This window comes from Vulpes lagopus, chromosome 8 (genome assembly GCF_018345385.1).
Source record: "Vulpes lagopus strain Blue_001 chromosome 8, ASM1834538v1, whole genome shotgun sequence".
Lineage (NCBI taxonomy): Eukaryota > Metazoa > Chordata > Mammalia > Carnivora > Canidae > Vulpes > Vulpes lagopus.
In genome coordinates, this window is record NC_054831.1 from 9,533,067 (window position 1) to 9,549,801 (window position 16,735).

Here is a 16,735-nt window from a genome sequence, read left to right on the forward strand (position 1 = left end):
CTCCAGATTGTGTGAATGTGGAAGGATTTGTCCCCAGAAGAACTCCATATGCCCTTTATTATTGGTCACAGTTGTTACTCAAAGGGGGATTTGTCTTGTGGTCTATTTTGTTTTTGTTCTAAAGATTTTATTTATTTTATTCATGAGAGACACAGAGAGAGAGGCAGAGACACAGGCAGAGGGAGAAGCAGGCTCCCCATGGGGAGCCCGATGTGGGACTCGATCCTGGGACTCAATAATCATGCCTGAGCTGGAGGCAGATGCTCAACCACTGAGCCACCCGGGTGTCCTTCTTGTGGTCTATTTTGAAGCCCATGGGGGCCTTTGTAATGATTTCCTGAGACCTTTGCGGGTGTACGTGTCATCTTATTTTTATTTGTCACTTTGTCAGACTGGTTCTAAGATGAATTTTTCTGAAAGGGGCTCCTGGTCTACCTCCTTCCTATTTTCAGAATTCGGCAAGATGCCACTGCGTCGCTGATCTTGCTCTGGAAGGTCACGGCCACGGGCTTCCAACAGTGCTCCCTCATCGATGGGCGGAGTGTGACTCTCCTGCAGGCCCCCGGGGGCCTGGTCCTCCTGGAGGAGATGCTCGCCTTAGGGCACAACCACTTCATCGGTGAGTTAATGGACGTCTACGTGACACACCTGCTTTGGCCCCACCTGGGTTCCGTGTTTCCGGATGGTGGGTGGGGCATTATGCTCACATAATCTGAGTCCTAGACATCAGCTCTATTTCTTCCATTTTAGGTGAGGTTTTGCTTATGATCAACACGGATTTCTAAGCTAGCATGTCCCCTGTGACTCAGCATGGAAAAAGCATGTGCTCTGAACCCCCGAGACTGTGTCCCAGCTCCGGACAGGGCAACATGTATGTGTGACCTTTGGCACTTTAGAGCTCAAACCTGCTTCCTTTTGGACTCTAGTCTGCTTCCTCTAGGACTAGTGGACAACCTGACACACTGAATGTTGGTCTCTTAGAAAAACCCTGTTCTCACCTGATTCAGGCCTGACCTAGGAGGCTGGGCACAGCCCTTCAGAAGCCATTTGCTACATTTGAACCTCTGACTCAGAAGCAGCATGGAGAACTCCCTTTGGGGTTCCTCTTTCCCACACTCACCTCCTGGGTCACTTTTGACTCTTCACTTTCCTGAATATACTTAAATCTGCAGTTTATCCTTCCCTAAACTACTATGTTCCCCTAGAGTAGAAATGGTCCTCATAAAGCGAGATGCATCCCCCTGCCCCACTGTCCTCTGCTCCTCCCAAAGGCTACACATGGGCAGTTTCCAGAAGACCCTTCGCCTGGTTGGCATTCTGACCATATCCCGCATTGTCTTCATCCCTCACCCAGCACTGAGCATCTTTGGGGTTGGAACGTGTAACTCCAGCCCCTTAGCAGACCCCGTATCATCAGCTGCTTTATTAGAGCTTGTTGCTCGTGCAGCCTCAACTTGACACAAGCTCAAGTTCAGATTCTAGCCATCCCAGTCCTGTGCACCCCAGCAGCCCCCTGCATCCTGCTGTTAATACCCCCTCCTGTCTGGTCATATATTCCAACAGCCCTCCCCTGGAGAGGGGCAGAGACAGTGTTTGCCTCTCAGGGACATTGTGAGGGTTCAGTGCGATAATGGATGTGAAGGTGCACATCACAAACGTTAGGGATGATTCTAGGTTACTTAGGGTACTTGCTCTATTTTTTTTTCCTGAGATATACTACATATTTTACTAAATTAAGTGGAAAGTATACAGCAGGACATACTTTCTAAGATATATGTTTAATGGAGATATAATGAAGATAAACTGGTAAAATGAAATGCTCGGCTCTTTGTAATTCGTATTGTATTTTTATTTGATGGACCTTCCTCTGATAAGAAGACCATTTCCCAGTCGTTGGAAATCCAACTGAGGTGTGGGTTGTGGGGAACGGGGATTTCACTGGGTGGAGAAATCAGGGTGGGGAAAAGAGGGTGGGGTCTTTAACTTCAGCCTCGTATTTGTCTGTTCAGATGGATATTGGGTTACCAGCACGATATAATATTGCCCAGGTCAAATCCAAATTTTACTCCCCCAAACATTGCGAGTAACTGTTATTTCCTTTCCCTGTCTGTTGCAATAATTTATCTACAAGGTTATAGTTTGTATATTTTGGTAAAGAGTTCCAGTTTTTCTTTTGTATTGATTTTTTAAGTTTTCCTTTTTTAGTGGATTAAGCTGTCTTAGGACATGGAGCTAACGTTTCACAAAAATGTATGTGCTACCACCACTCTTTATTTAAAATGTCATTAGTGTTACCAGAAGATATCCATTTGAAACGTTAGCTTACGCTTGGTATCACCTTTGGTTGTAACATAATTATAACTACAGACTGATGTTGGGGGTAAGGACGGAGATCCGGAGATCCGTAAGGAAGGGTTTTCTAGCACTGATATAATTTTATACTCTTGAGATTCAAGGAATTTTATGAACTCCAACAGAATTTGGGCTCATTTTGCTAATAAAAAAATTTCACGGAAAAATTAAAAAAAATTTTTTAAAATTTATTTATGATAGTCACACAGAGAGAAAGAGAGAGGCAGAGACACAGGCAGAGGGAGAAGCAGGCTCCACGCACCGGGAGCCCGACGTGGGATTCGATCCCGGGTCTCCAGGATCGCGCCCTGGGCCAAAGGCAGGCGCTAAACTGCTGCGCCACCCAGGGATCCCAGGAAAATTTTTTATCTTGGGTTGAAGTGTATTGCTCCTTAGAGGAATAATTTTTAAAAATTTCGTTGGGTATATTAATAACTAAATTAAGGATTTTTTTTCTCAAGACTTATGTGCAGGTTATGATACGGAGACAGGGATTTTGAGTGACAGCCTTTATTTCTCCAAACCGTTATTTTCCATGTGGAAAATTTGTGCTGTCTTTTTAAATTTCCCAAGTAGAACATTTTAAATGTTTCATGCATCTTTGTATTGGAGCTCACAGTCTTTCAGCGTTCTTCTTTTTTAAGGTAGGGGACAGTCTTGTCACCAGCTCCTTCTGAGGAAGAATGGCTGGCCTCCTCACAGTGCAAGGCTGCCTACACCTACACACTGCCAGCCACTTCCTTTACGAGATCTTTTTATCTTAAAGAAACAAGATTTACCTTTTGTAATCCTCTTGGAAGTCTTATGCTTTACTACAGTGACATGTGTTTGATGCTCTTTTTGTTTAATTCTTTTTAAAGGCGGCTTCTTAAAAATGATTCATTTTTACAACACTGGGCTCTCTAGACACGAATACATTTTAGCTAGGGACCGAGAGACTCTTCTGAAGAGCACAGCAGCATTCATTTGGGGACACGAGCCTTCATTTGACAGATGAACAAAGGGAGGCCAGCGCGGGTGAGAGAAAGCTTCTAACACGCCAAAGGGATGGTAAAGTTCTGGAGTCGTGGTGCTGTGTCCTAGTCACTGCTGCTCCTTTCTAGAAAGAAAGGTACTTTCAGGAATGGACTGTCTCCTCTCTGCCCCTCACTCTCAGTGCATTCCACATACAGAATCAATGACCAAAGGGATTTTAATATTTCTGTGCAACAGGGTGGAGGAGTCCCTTCTGTGGCTTTGGGAGAGAAACTTGGTCACTGTTGCCTGCTTTACCCAAATATTCTTTCTTTTTCTTTTTTGAAGATTTTATTTATCTATTTATGAGAGACAGAGAGAGGCTGAGACACAGGCAGAGGGAGAAGCAGGCTCCCCACAGGGAGCCCCATGCGGAACTTGATCCCAGAACCCCAGGGTCACGACCTGAGCCAAAGGCTCAACCGCTGAGCCACCCAGGTGCCCCTACCCAATAGTCTTTCTAAAAGTCTCTTGCAAAGAGCCTGTTAATATTCTGCATGTCTGAGAATGTACTTATATTTGACCAATTTCAGTAACACTCCATTGGATTTTTAAAAACAGTTCCCCTTTGTTACCATTGCATTATGAATATTTATACTCTTTCATGGAAAGAAACGATAGAAGATCTCACAAAGCTTGTGGCTCTCCCTTCTGTGCCTCAGTCCGTTAACCCCTTTTCCTCTGTGTTGTCATCCGGTATCAACACTGCTGCCTTCTCCTTAATCATTTCCTCTGCTTTCCCTAAATATGCTTCTCTCAACTGAGTTATTTGCTTTATGCAATGTTTTGAGGTCAGTAACTAAATTGACCTTTGAGTAGCCTTGGCTGCTCCGTGGCCAGCAGCCAAGGTGTGTGTGTGAGCTCACTGAGTGGTTTATCTATCTGATGGCTCGTGTCCCCAGATAGGAAGGATGCATGGTTCCAGTCGCATTTCTGTAACAAGCAGTTGTCTGTCTTATGTAAGGGTTTCTGTTTTTTTTTTTTTTTTTTTTCATTTTTCACTTGGAGTTGCTTGGACGCATTGCTGTGATAGACACTCTCAGGGGTGAGGGCCACAGCCTCTGTGTGAAAACATTTACGCAGGGTGGAAGCGCCGTTGTTGGACTCTTTTTCTAGGCTTTTCTTTCTCTGGTCACCTGCCCTTAGGCACATGTCCCCGTGCTTCTCCTTAGGAAACTCTATTCACCCCCCTGCCTGTCCTGTCCCCATCTGGACCTCCCCGCTCCCCTGACTCCTCCATACCTCACCCTCCTGTCCCCTGCATCTCTTTCTCTCCAAGGCTTCATTTAAACTCTCCTTATTTAGAGTGGTTTAGGAGAAAAATGGCCAGCCAAAAATTCTAGTCTACGTAGATTCTCCAATCCTCTTAAACTCTCATAAATTCTTAAAGACACATAGACAACCCTGGAATATTCTCATGGTTCTCCTTTTGATCAGAAAGCTCAGGCTGGGCATGTCTGCTTTACCTATACTTCGGTTTACCTGCTGGTTCAGAGAAACCCCGCTTTTCCCTTCACATCTTTCTCGTTTCTAATCCATATCTGTTGTCACCACCATCTGAAATTTTCTTTCTTTCCGCATCTTTGAAATTATTTTCATTTTGATCTAGTGCATTCTCTTACATGATCATTCTTTTTTGTACAATTTCTAGTACATTTTTAATGTCTAATTTATCTCGTAAAAATAAGTGCATTTTTAAAAAGATTTTATTTATTTATTCATGAGAGACACAGAGAGGGAGAGAGAGAGAGAGGCAGAGAATAAGTGCATTTTTATGTTTAATCCACACCAGTGGTATTTCATTTGCAACCTACTAAAAAGCTGCTCTTAGGGTTTGAGATCTGCTTTAAGCTCACAAAGAAATGAATGATGCAACCTGTAGCTCATAGCAATGCCCTTGTAGGAGCTGGGCTTGCTTCCTCAGGATTACAGCTACTAAATTAGCCACAGAACCCTAGAAATAATGACTTCTAGGTCTTTGTAACGGATGTCTTAACTAGATTAGAAGTTTTCCCATTCTGCCTATGACCCTTTTGTGCCTCCGGGAGCTGCAGAGCCCTTTGCATTTCCTTGATTCTATATTTTCAGCTTAAAAAGATTCTTGTCTTGCAAAATGATTTCTAAAGCAGCATGTTCTCTTTATTTTCTTCTCTTGACAAATAAGAAGGAATAATGCAGTACTTTAGCAGGTACAATGAAGGTTGAGATTTTTCCTTTGGTAAAACGGCACTGATGCAATGGCCCTTCATAGCCTCAGGCTTTAGATCTTCATGAATTTATCCTCACTGACATCATGATTGGAGATATAGTCTTTTGTAGTCTAACAGTTTATACGGACTTTTTTTTTTAATAGCAAACTTTTTTTAAAAAAGGTTTTATTTATTTGAAAAACAGAGAGCACAAGCAAGGGGAGTGGTAGAGGGAGAAGGAGAAAAAGCAGACTTCCTGCTGAGCAGGGAGCCCAATGGAGGCTTGATCCCAGGACTCCGGGATCAAGACCTAAGCCAAAGGCAGATGTTTAACTGACTGAGCCACCCAGGCATCCCAGAATTTTTAACAAAGGACCAACTGATGCTTTATTCTTAGGCAAAAATTTCTAATCTGAGCTCAGTTGGACCATGGTTTTATGGCAGCCCGGGGGTTCAAAGGTCAGTTTTTGAGAACCCCATGAATCTGCTGCACTAGAGATTTTTATGTATTATGCATCTTTCTTAGGACAGAGCCAAAAAGTTCATTAGATTGTCAAAGATAGGAGTCCAAAATATTGAGAACCACCACTTTAAGCACTGCGTGTGGTCAAGTGAGAGTACATAGGCTTTTTAAACATTTTCTGCTCATTTAGTGTTGTTTCTTTTGAAAAAAAATCTGTTTCCAATGTCCTCATACCAAGAAACGGAACCTACTTTTATTAAGTTTCACTTGCAGGCAGCAGGGCTGTGAGAAATACTCAGTTCTGCGTTAGTTTAGAAAATGTGCATTGCATGCCTCTCATTTCCCAAGCACTGTGCTAGCCTGGAAGTGCAAAGTGATTTAGGTGTGGTCTTCTGAGTGAATGGGGCAACACAGACAGAAACAAGTGCCATAGATAAGACACGTGCAAAAGGGGCACAGGACTCAGAGGAAGGAGCGGCTAGCTGCCAGAGGGAGGTAGGGCCGGCCAAGTGCTCTCCTTGGATATACAAAGTGCAGTGTATGGCATTTTGATGGCACAGGAGTCTGTGTTGTTAAGATAATTTAATAATAGTACTAGAAATTGATTAATGGCCATCACAATAGGATTTTTTTTAAATTTTTATTTATTTATGATAGTCACAGAGAGAGAGAGAGAGGCAGAGACATAGGCAGAGGGAGAAGCAGGCTCCATTCACCGGGAGCCCGATGTGGGATTCGATCCCGGGTCTCCAGGATCGCGCCCTGGGCCAAAGGCAGGCACCAAACCGCAGCGCCACCCAGGGATCCCCACAATAGGATTTAATTTCAGCTTGCCTGTGACAGAAAATCCTATCCATTCCTCCAACTGCCTCTCATCTTGGATATGAACAAAGTTATATAAAGTTAAGCGCTCCAGGTGTGAATCTTATTTCCTGGGTTCTCTTCATTGGGCAAAGGAGGACCACATCAATTAGGGTAAGGGTGGTGGGCAGTATTCAAACAGGAAAAGTTCCAGTGGAAAAATAGGGACAGGAGATTTCTTAACAACGCAGTTTGGCGGAAGAGCTTCCCAAAGTCATGCATAGTGGCCAATATTAATTTTTTTTGCACGTGCCTATTTTAGCAATTTAGACCTCAGAACTCTAGGCCATTTCTTGATGAATTCTTTTGTTTGTCAGGAGTGAAAAATAACCAGGGGATAAATTGGCCAGACACTGGCCCTCCCCATCTGCCATACTTCTCCATCTTGCTCGTGGCTAGCTTCAGCTGTGTGTGACCACCCTGTGGCAGTGAGGACCATGTGGCTCCAGCATCTGGCTCCGCGTGGGAGACACAGAGTGGCAGAGAAGGGCTGTGAGAAGGAAAGGGCTAGGTCTAGGCCAGGGCTTGTCAGAAGGAAGGGTTCCCATGCGGAGTAAAAGATGCTTCATATACGTTTTCCTCTTCCTTGTTGGAAAGGCCACAGGGGGATGCAGAACGAAATTGGTAATTCAGCTCTTGCAACTGCAAAGATTTTATGGCTTGCTTATCTCTCTCCCGCACACTCTTTAAGTTATATTTTTCCTGCCTCTGATATCCATTTTAATTTGTATTTCACTCTTTAATGGTATACATTTTCTGTGAGCTCCTCAGATCTTTTGGAATAAGTTAGGCTATAAAGAAAGACGATATTGGTTGGGGCACTTAAAATTTCAGTATATTCTTTTACTATACCTTGATAACACCTTCCTGATTATGATGTGTTTTAGGGCCCTTGGAGTAAGGATGGGTATTTGCATCTTAGCTCTGACCCAGTAAAGTAGGGTTGGTTCTCAGAAGTCCTATAACTCATCATTCCCATATGTAGGTTGCTATTGGACTTGTTCCTAAATTACCCCTGTAGAGACAGAACATGAGAGACTCCTAACTCTGGGAAACAAACTAGGGGGGGTGGAAGGGGAGGTGCGTGGGGGGTGGGGGTGATGGGCACTGAGGGGGGCACTTGATGGGATGAGCACTGGGTGTTATTCTATATGTTGGCAAATTGGACACCAATAAAAAATAAATTTATAAAAAAAAGATATACTGGCAACTACAAAAAATAAATTAATTAATTAATTAAAAAAAATAAATTACCCCTGTATTCTTGTGGTATCAGACCTTGCTTACTTGCATGAAGCCTTTAGGCTTCCTTTCTTTTGACCCTCTGCAAGTCATTCCCATACAAGCAGTATCTTTCTAGCTAGCTCCTATTTGTGAAGGAGGATCGAGTATACAACTTTGCCATCTCAATCTGGGTTTCTGAGGTCTCTGGCCTCCTGGCTGTATGGTGAGCTGGAACCTTCCTCTCTAAGCCCAAAGGCACTGAGCCTCCTCTGGCTCCCTGAGTGAAATCTGATTTCTTGCCAGCATGAGGCCCCACTGTCCCGGGGAACCCCTTCACTACTGTCACCTTGTCTGACTACTGTTCTATGGTAGGTCTCCTCTCTGTGATCTGGACCTTTGTGTCTTCTTGATACTCCTAGAAGTTTTTCTCAGCTCTTGTAAGCTGATGCCTGCCCATAGTGGGGCTGTTTAGTCCCTGCCTCTGAATCCTGTGGCTTGAATCACTGGTCACCTTTTTCAGATGTTCATCTGACCCGACCCTGCACATTCCTGTTTGATCATGTCTCTGGTATCATTTTCCCCTAGCCCTGTCTCCTGCTTATTATTATTATTTTTTTTAAGATTCCATTTATTTATTTGACAGAGAGAGAGATTGAGAGCACAAGCAAGGGGAGTGGCAGGCAGAGACAGAGAAGCAGGCTCCCCACTCACCAGGGAGACCTATGTGGGGCTCAATCTCAGGACCCTAAGATCATAACCTGAACCAAGAGCAGATGCCCAATTACCTGGGCCACCCAAGCGCCCCTCCTCCTGCTTCTTTTAACTCATGACATTTTTGCTTTACCAACTAAATCTCACTTTTCCTTCTGATAATCATTTTGTCAGCCAGCAGCACATAATGTAACATCTGAATGTTCTTTATCTTCTTTTTTGTATGTTGATTTTATATCTTTAATTAGACCATAAATTTCTAGAAGGAAGGGACCGTATCATAGCTTCTTGTACCATGATGGCCATATGGTGACCACCTGAGTGATTACATTTTGCTCATATGTAACAGTTATTCTCCTCGGTAAATGCCATGTGAAGAAATTTCTAGTTGTAAATGTCAGTCTTAAGAATTCTTTGTAGATTTTTGCAACCCACCTCTATGACATTTAAACTTTCCCCTCTTTATTACCTTAAATGTATTTGAGGATCAAACACACACACACACACAAAGAAAGAAAGAAAGGTAGAAACTTTCCATCATTCTTTTGGGAATGCTATATTTTATATTTTGTCCTTTAAGATGTCTTGCTCTGGCAGCCTGGGGTAAAACAGTCAAAGAAAATTTAGAAAGGACACCAGCTATAGAATCATTAACATCTTCTTTTGCTAAAACCTTAAGATTTAACAAAGGGAATGCAAATTGTCTCACCTTTTCACGGTCACCTTAAAACCACAGTTGACTATGGTCTTTTGAAATCCCTGCAATAGAGAGAAGAAACTTGGAAATGTTTAAGAAAAGAGCAATAGTTGGAACAAAAGTAGAGTTTAAGTACAAGGCTGTCCTGAACAGTATAATTCAGATAAAATTCTTATAGCTCCCATTTGCCTGGTTGGGAGATTTCTATTAAGTTAAACTTTACTTAAATTGAAACCACATTTCTATGTTATTAGCAATCAGTTATTCTTTTTGATCTTTTTATTACTGGTAATGAATATTAGCATTTTTTTATTAGTTGGCCTTGCGCTTCAGTGCCTTGCTGTTATTTTCCTAGACATTGTCATTATCAGCATCGTTTGTTTATTGATAGCTGTTGATTGTGGTGATAAATTAAACATTGTTAACAAAACCACATTCCATTTTGGGTGGTTGTGGTCCCTAGAGTTGACCATCTAAGGTTCCCCGGGCCAACACTGAGCATTGGTTGCCCTGGCTGGGTGGCCCTGGGGCAGGTGAGCAAAGGTGAAGGAGATGTTTCTCCTACCCTTCGGGACAGTCTGGGATCCTACCCTTCCACTTTGTGGAAGGCAGATTGCTGGTCTACCCGAAGAGCTGGCTGTTCCACATCATACAAGCTCCTCAAGTCTTCTTTCACATACCATAGTTCGTGCAAATTCTAGGATCCGTAAGTAAATGACAACCGTAGGATAGAGCAAAACCAGTCAGGGTCCATGCCTGGAGCATGACTCTAAGTTACAAAGCTGCTTCTGCAGATTTCGAGCCCCAGCTTCAGAAGTTAGGAGAACAAAGAGACCGAGGGATTCTATTATGTGGGCCTGATGCATCAGGTGGACAGGCTGGCTTGTTTCGAGAAGCAAACTCAAGATGTCTTCATCACCATAAATTCTCCCAGTCTCCCTCCCCATTCAGTCACATTGTCTCTTCTTGTCCCTCAGCCTTTTATTTAGAAAATAGAAGTCGCTCATGTTACTTATAGATTACTTTGGAAAAATGAAGCAATAAAGGAAACTGTTTTTATCTTTTAAAGAATTTCTTATTAACTCTGAAAAGAAAAGAAATGCCTTAACTGAGACTAGTTTTAATCCAAATCTAATCTGTAGAATTTGATGGAACCATTCTGTTTTCTTTTAACTTAGAGGTACACCTTCTCAGGGCTTTACCAGTTTCCTGTCAAAGCTTTTCTTGGCTTCTGTCAGTGCAAATTTCAATTAAGAAAGTAATTTCATGAATTGCTCTGTTTATAGCCATTTTCTGCCCCTCCATGGTGTACCTCCTTTACCTCTTTCTAACAGGGAGAGAAAGGGGAGGGGAGGGAGAGAGAAAGAAAGCGACTGAGTCTTAGGGCTCCACCCAAGATTACGGTTTTCTCTCACCAAAAGGTAATTTTCCAATTTACCCTTTTCTGAAAATTAAAAAGGCTCCATGACAATAGGTAATATAAATATAAATAATATTCACACATTTTTGGAAAGAGGGACACATTCCTGTGCTGTTTGGTTATTTGTCTTTTTTTTTAAGATTTTTAAAATTCATTCATTCATGAGAGACAGAGAGAGAGGGGGAGAGAGAGAGAGAAAGAGAGAGAGAGAGAGAGGCAGAGACACAGGCAGAGGGAGGAGCAGGCTCCATGCAGGGAGCCCGACGTGGGACTCGATCCTGGAGCCCCAGGATCATGCCCTGGGCCGAAGGCAGGCAGATGCTAAACTGCTGATCCGCTCAGGGATCCCCTGCCTTTTTCACTTAAGGCATCACTGACATTCTTTTGTGCTAATAGGTGTACATCTGTCATATTCTTCTTAATGGCTGTATAGTGTTCCACTGAATCGTTGTGCTATAATGTATTTAGTCAATATGCTATTGTTAAATAATTAGCTCCTTCATTTCTTTTGCCTTTGAAGACAGAATTTCAAATACAACTATAACCTCATCTTTGTATCCTTTCTAATGATTTATTTGGGTTTAGTTTCCAGATAGAGAATTTGCTGGATCAAAGGGTTTGTATATTTTAATAACAGCTTTGATACACCTTATCAAACTGTCTTTATCTTTCTTCTAGTTTTCGCTCAGGATAGTCCGTTTATGTTTGGAATAGTGTGCACTGTTGCCCTGGCATCAACTTGTGACTAGTTGTTGTTAACTCGATCCAACTTTGTGTTGACATAAACCTCTTAGCAACTTCCTTAGCAATCTGAGATGCTTAGGGATCTCTGCAGGGAGAAAAGTGGTCACTCATAGTTTCCAGAGAAAGGAGAGTACAGATCTCTTTAAGCAGAAGATACTTAAAGTGCTCACACATCAGAGTCGTAGTAAATGGAATGTTTCATTGGATTATTGCATTTGTACATCTGAGTCGATGTAAAATGGTGGATGGGGTGATGGAGAAAGAAGAGTGGTTGCTGCTGTCATCGTTCCTACCGCATGGTCAGGGTCTAGTGACATTTCTCTGTCTTAATGTCATGCAAACAACGTTCATATTCCAGAAGGCTGCAAGCCCTGATTCCAGTACCATCTCCTTCTCTTAGATTCTTTTGCTTTCCCATTTCCATATGCTGAAGGTAGATATTTAAGTTCCATCTATCATAGACTTTTTATGAGGTTAGAATTATTCTGTGAGAATGGAGCAAAGGATTTTCCAGAAAAGACAAATATTTTGAAAACGCATCAGAGATGCTTTAGAGATAATCATTTGACTTTGACACGAGATCGTGGTAGTTGTAATTGTTTCTCACAAAGCTCTTGAGTCGGAAACTGAGAGCAGCAAGTAAATGGACCAAACTGGGGCACGTCAGCAGGAGAAAATTGTCTAGTTTTTAGAGAGGAGTAGAAATAATTAGCATTGCATTTCAAAAAGATTCTCTTGCTTTCTTCTCTCTAATGCTCTGTCTGACATTTGGGTTTTGAATGCCATGATATTTTTGGTATCCACATACATCCCTAGCAAGCAATGCGCTCATGGTTGTCCTGTCTTAATGCCGTAATTGTGAGTTTGACCTACAAAAGTTATATTTGCTTGGTAGACAAATGGAAAATCTCTTTAAATAAATACACTGGCAAATACTGTTTGGCTACATCAGTAATAGCAGGTGCCAGCCTCTGGAACACGATCATGTTAAAAAACAGGCTCTGTATCCTCTGCTCATATCCCTATTTACCATCCGCAAACATTTATTGATTAATTACCACTTGTAGGACACCGTGCTCACTACGGGGCTACGCAGAAATTTGAGATCCCAGTTCCTGAACTGGAGAGATTTTAGCCTCCAGGGATGCAGGATATACTCATTATGTAACCCAGATAACTGTCACTGTCCCATGGCTCTGTCTTATTCATAAAGTCACATCAAAGAAACCCAGTCAAGTAGCCGGTAATGGATTAAAACACTTGGAATCTTCATCTTTTTGAGAGAACCCAAATGGCAGTGGGAAGAATGCATTCCTATCATGCAGCAAAAATCTCACTGATCTTCTCTCCTCCTCACTGCAATCTTCATAGTCTCCACGTGTCTGCCACTTGCTCTGTGAAATCCCCTCGGCCACTCTCAGTGTCTGCTCACCCAAATCTCAGCTCAACACTCAGCCTTTGAGACGTTTCCTATTTCTTTATTCTTGCTCCTCTAACTCTCCGACTACACTGTATCAGTGAAGTCTCTTGGGTTTGTTTGTTTGCTCTTTTTTTTTTGTTTTGTCCATTCCTGGGGTTCTCCTCTACAGAGAACTGGCCTGGGAACTGACCCAGCAAGTGAGAGTGCTTCCGCCCTCAGAAGCAGAAGTAAAAAGAAGAGTGTAAATATCCATATAATAACTAGTTGCTACTTTTGTTAGATATGAGTGATTTGAAGATGATAGAGAGGACATAAAGAGGTAAATGAGAAGATAAAAGAATGCTTATTAAATAGCAGATGAATTGTATAATTTAAGGGCTCCATGAACTCGGGAGAGAAGAATAAAGTTCAGGCTTTAGGCTTGTTTATTTTGAGTTTGGCCTTGAACTGAGGAATAGATATAAGGGGGAAAGACATTCAGGGTAAGAGGACTGGTGCGAACGATGATGTGGGAGGGAGGTCGGTTTGGCCAGAGCAGTGGATTTCAAGAAGGGAACCATGGAGGATTATGAAGAGGACAGGAGGTGGGAGCCAGGCTGTCAAGGAGAGGAACAACTGGTATGTAGGGACAGTGGTGCTGGTCTAGTGTGATGAACACTGTGGGGTTGATTTTGGTGATGAGTGGGAAGAGCCAAAGTCAGGTGGAGGAGGCAGCGGAAAGCAGGACACTGAGTACTAGGAACATTGTAAAAGTAGGTTCTCTAGATGTGATTCTTTTTTTTTTTTCCTTAGGATTTTATTTATTTATTCATTTATTCATGAGAGACACACACAGAGAGAGAGGCAGAGACACAGGCAGAGGGAGAAGCAGGCTCCATGCAGGGAGCCCAATGTGGGACTCGATCTCAGGACTCCGGGATCACGCCCTGAGTTGAAGGCAGACGCTCAACCGCTGAGCCACCCAGGTACCCCTCTAGATGCGATTCTATGTCAGGGAAGCAAGGAGACAAGAGAGGCAGAGTCAAAAGTGACAGGTAGCAGAGTTTCAAGCTGGGGCGTATTTCTGTTGGAAAGGAAGGCCTTTCTTTGAGAAGAGCAGTTGCAATCAGTTTTGACGTGTCTGTGGCATTGAGCAGGCCCGTGGAAGCGGAGACCCCCAGACCAGGAGGGAGGCTGTGGCTGCACATGGAGAGCTGGGGGCCCTCTGCTTGGAGCTTTGGAGGGGAGCTTCTGGGAAGGGAGGAATTTCCCGAGCGAGAAGGGTGGGCGGGGAGGGGGTTTGGGGGAATGCCACTGTTTAGGCTGGGTTAGCATGTGGGAGAGAAAGCGAGGGGGGCCAAAGGGCAGGGTGGGGAGACCAGGCCGTGGGAGGGAAGGTGAATCAGAGAGGGGAATTTCGAAGTTGGCGATCTTCGAGGCAGAGTTGTTCTCAGTGTGGCCTTCCCAGCTCTGGTGGACATTTCCTCCCGCCAGTCGGTCTCGCCCCAAACCTTGGTGTCACCCTTGAGCTTTTTCCTTTCCTGTCCCACAGCCATGTACCATGAAGTTCTTTGGCTCCAAGCTCAGCATGTCCGGGATCTGACCGCATCTTTCCGCTGCCCTGCTCTACTGCCCGGGCCCAGCCTCTCCTGGGTTTTTGCCAGATCCCCCTGACCTGCCTCTCTACTTCTACCCCTGCCCCCCAACTGGGCCAGAATAATGACATCCCGGGTCTGCTCATAGTCCTTGGCATCTCCTGTTTCACCCAGCCAACCCTTGGAAGCCAACCCTGGAAGTCCCACGAGGCCTCATGTGTCTGTCCCTTGATTCTCTGACTCCTTCGTCTCCTATGCTGCTCTCTCTCGCTCCCACCACTTCCACCATTTTCCGTCTCCCCAGGCATCCTCCTTGGGCTGGTCCTCTGTACCAGCTACCCACGCCTGCTGGCTCACTCCATTACCTGCTTCGTGACCTTGCTTACTTGTCACCTGCTCAGTCAGGCTTCTTCTGGCCCTGCTCTTGTACAGCTGCAGCCTCCTCTCCTATCTGGGCCCCAGCCCTCCATGCTCCCCACACCCTCCTGGCTCTGCTCTCCTCTTCCCCCATAAAACACATCCCCTTTCTAACCTGTCTATACCTGCTAGAGTAAACACGATGAGGGCAGGAGACTATGACCTATTTCCTACTGTATCGCAAGCCCCTGATGCAGTGTGTGGGGGAAGTAGGCCTTCAATAAACATCGATCGAATGAATAAATTAAATGAACTGTGAGTTCCTGGTAAGTAACCAGAGTGGGGGTTGTTTTCTGAGTGTGGGAACCCAAATCAAACTTGCTTATGCAGAACAACCAAGAAAGCAGCCAGCAACGGTGGTGAGAGTCTCCTGCAACTGGATGTCCAGATATGGATTTGGTTTGGTTCAGGTTTCCTGCATCTGATTCTATTTTATAGAATGTGTTGTGGAGACACGTAGATGCACATGCCTGCATGTGTGCATCCATCACATGTAGATACACAGGGGTACAGCTGTGTTTGTATGCATGGACACACAGTTGCATGTGCACACACATGGACGCCCATTCGTGTACATACACATACATAGACGCCTATCCCTATGTAGATTTGCACACACAAGACACACGGACATGGATATGCACGTATATGATTCAAAGGACTTGACAGGTGGGTGAGCATAAAGGGGTAGATAGCTTGGAGCAGAGGAGTGTGAGCATATAAAGAGGCATGAAACTGGACAATTATTTGGGAAAGAAATAGAATCTTTAGAGTTGGAAATAATGCTAGTATTTGTGTGGAGGATATAGTACACAGCTAATATTCATGAATAAAAACAATCAGCAAAATCATGAGTTGATTTTCTATTAGTGTGCTCATTGTATTTTTCTTAAAATTTTCTTTATTATTTTAGTCGACAGACAATGTGTTCTTCGTTTCAGGTGCACAGCCCGGTGATTCAACAATTCTATATTTTATGGAGTCCTCACCACGACGAGTGTAGTTATTACCTGTCACCATATAACGTTATTTCAATATTATCGATTCGACTCCCTATGCCGTACTTTTCATCTTTGTGACTTACTCATTTTACAACTGCGATGGTTGTATTTTAAGGAGCATTTCCTTTAGAATATTCAAGTGTGGTTGGCTTCTACTAAGAAGCCTGATCCCAAAGCTCATCTTTTACGCTAGGAAGCCAGGCCTCCTGTGGTGGCAGGCAGCCCTGTTACCAAGGCGGGGGGCCTACCATTAGCATTAGATATGGAAGCTAGACGGAATGAGCAAAAGAAGCAAAAGAGATGAAGAGGTACAGACTTCCAGTTATAAAAGAAACAAGTCACGGGGATGTAAAGTACAGAACAGGGAATATAGTCAATGATATTGTAATAACATTGCATGGTGACAGATGGTGACCACGCTTACTGGAAGCACTGAGTAACGTGTAAAACTGTTGAATCATTATGTTGCACACCTGAAGCTAACATATTGTATGTCAACGATACTTCAATTAAGAAAAATATATGATAGGGGCACCTGGGTGGCTCTGTCAGTTAAGCAACCGACTCTTGGTTTTGGCTCAGGTCGTGATCTCAGAGTCACGAGATTGAGCCCCGCATTGGCTCCTGGCTCAGTGGAGAGTCTGCTTG

General features: G+C 43.6%; 1 protein-coding gene across 1 annotated transcript in view; it reads left to right on the forward strand.

The window, feature by feature from the left end:
* DNER (delta/notch like EGF repeat containing) overlaps window positions 1–16,735 on the forward strand; it is a 314,162-nt gene that overhangs the window by 142,829 nt on the left and 154,598 nt on the right. The window contains exon 4 of the mRNA XM_041768293.1: window positions 453–619. Coding sequence (XP_041624227.1) covers window positions 453–619 — 167 coding nt within the window. The remainder of the gene's footprint in view (window positions 1–452; window positions 620–16,735) is intronic.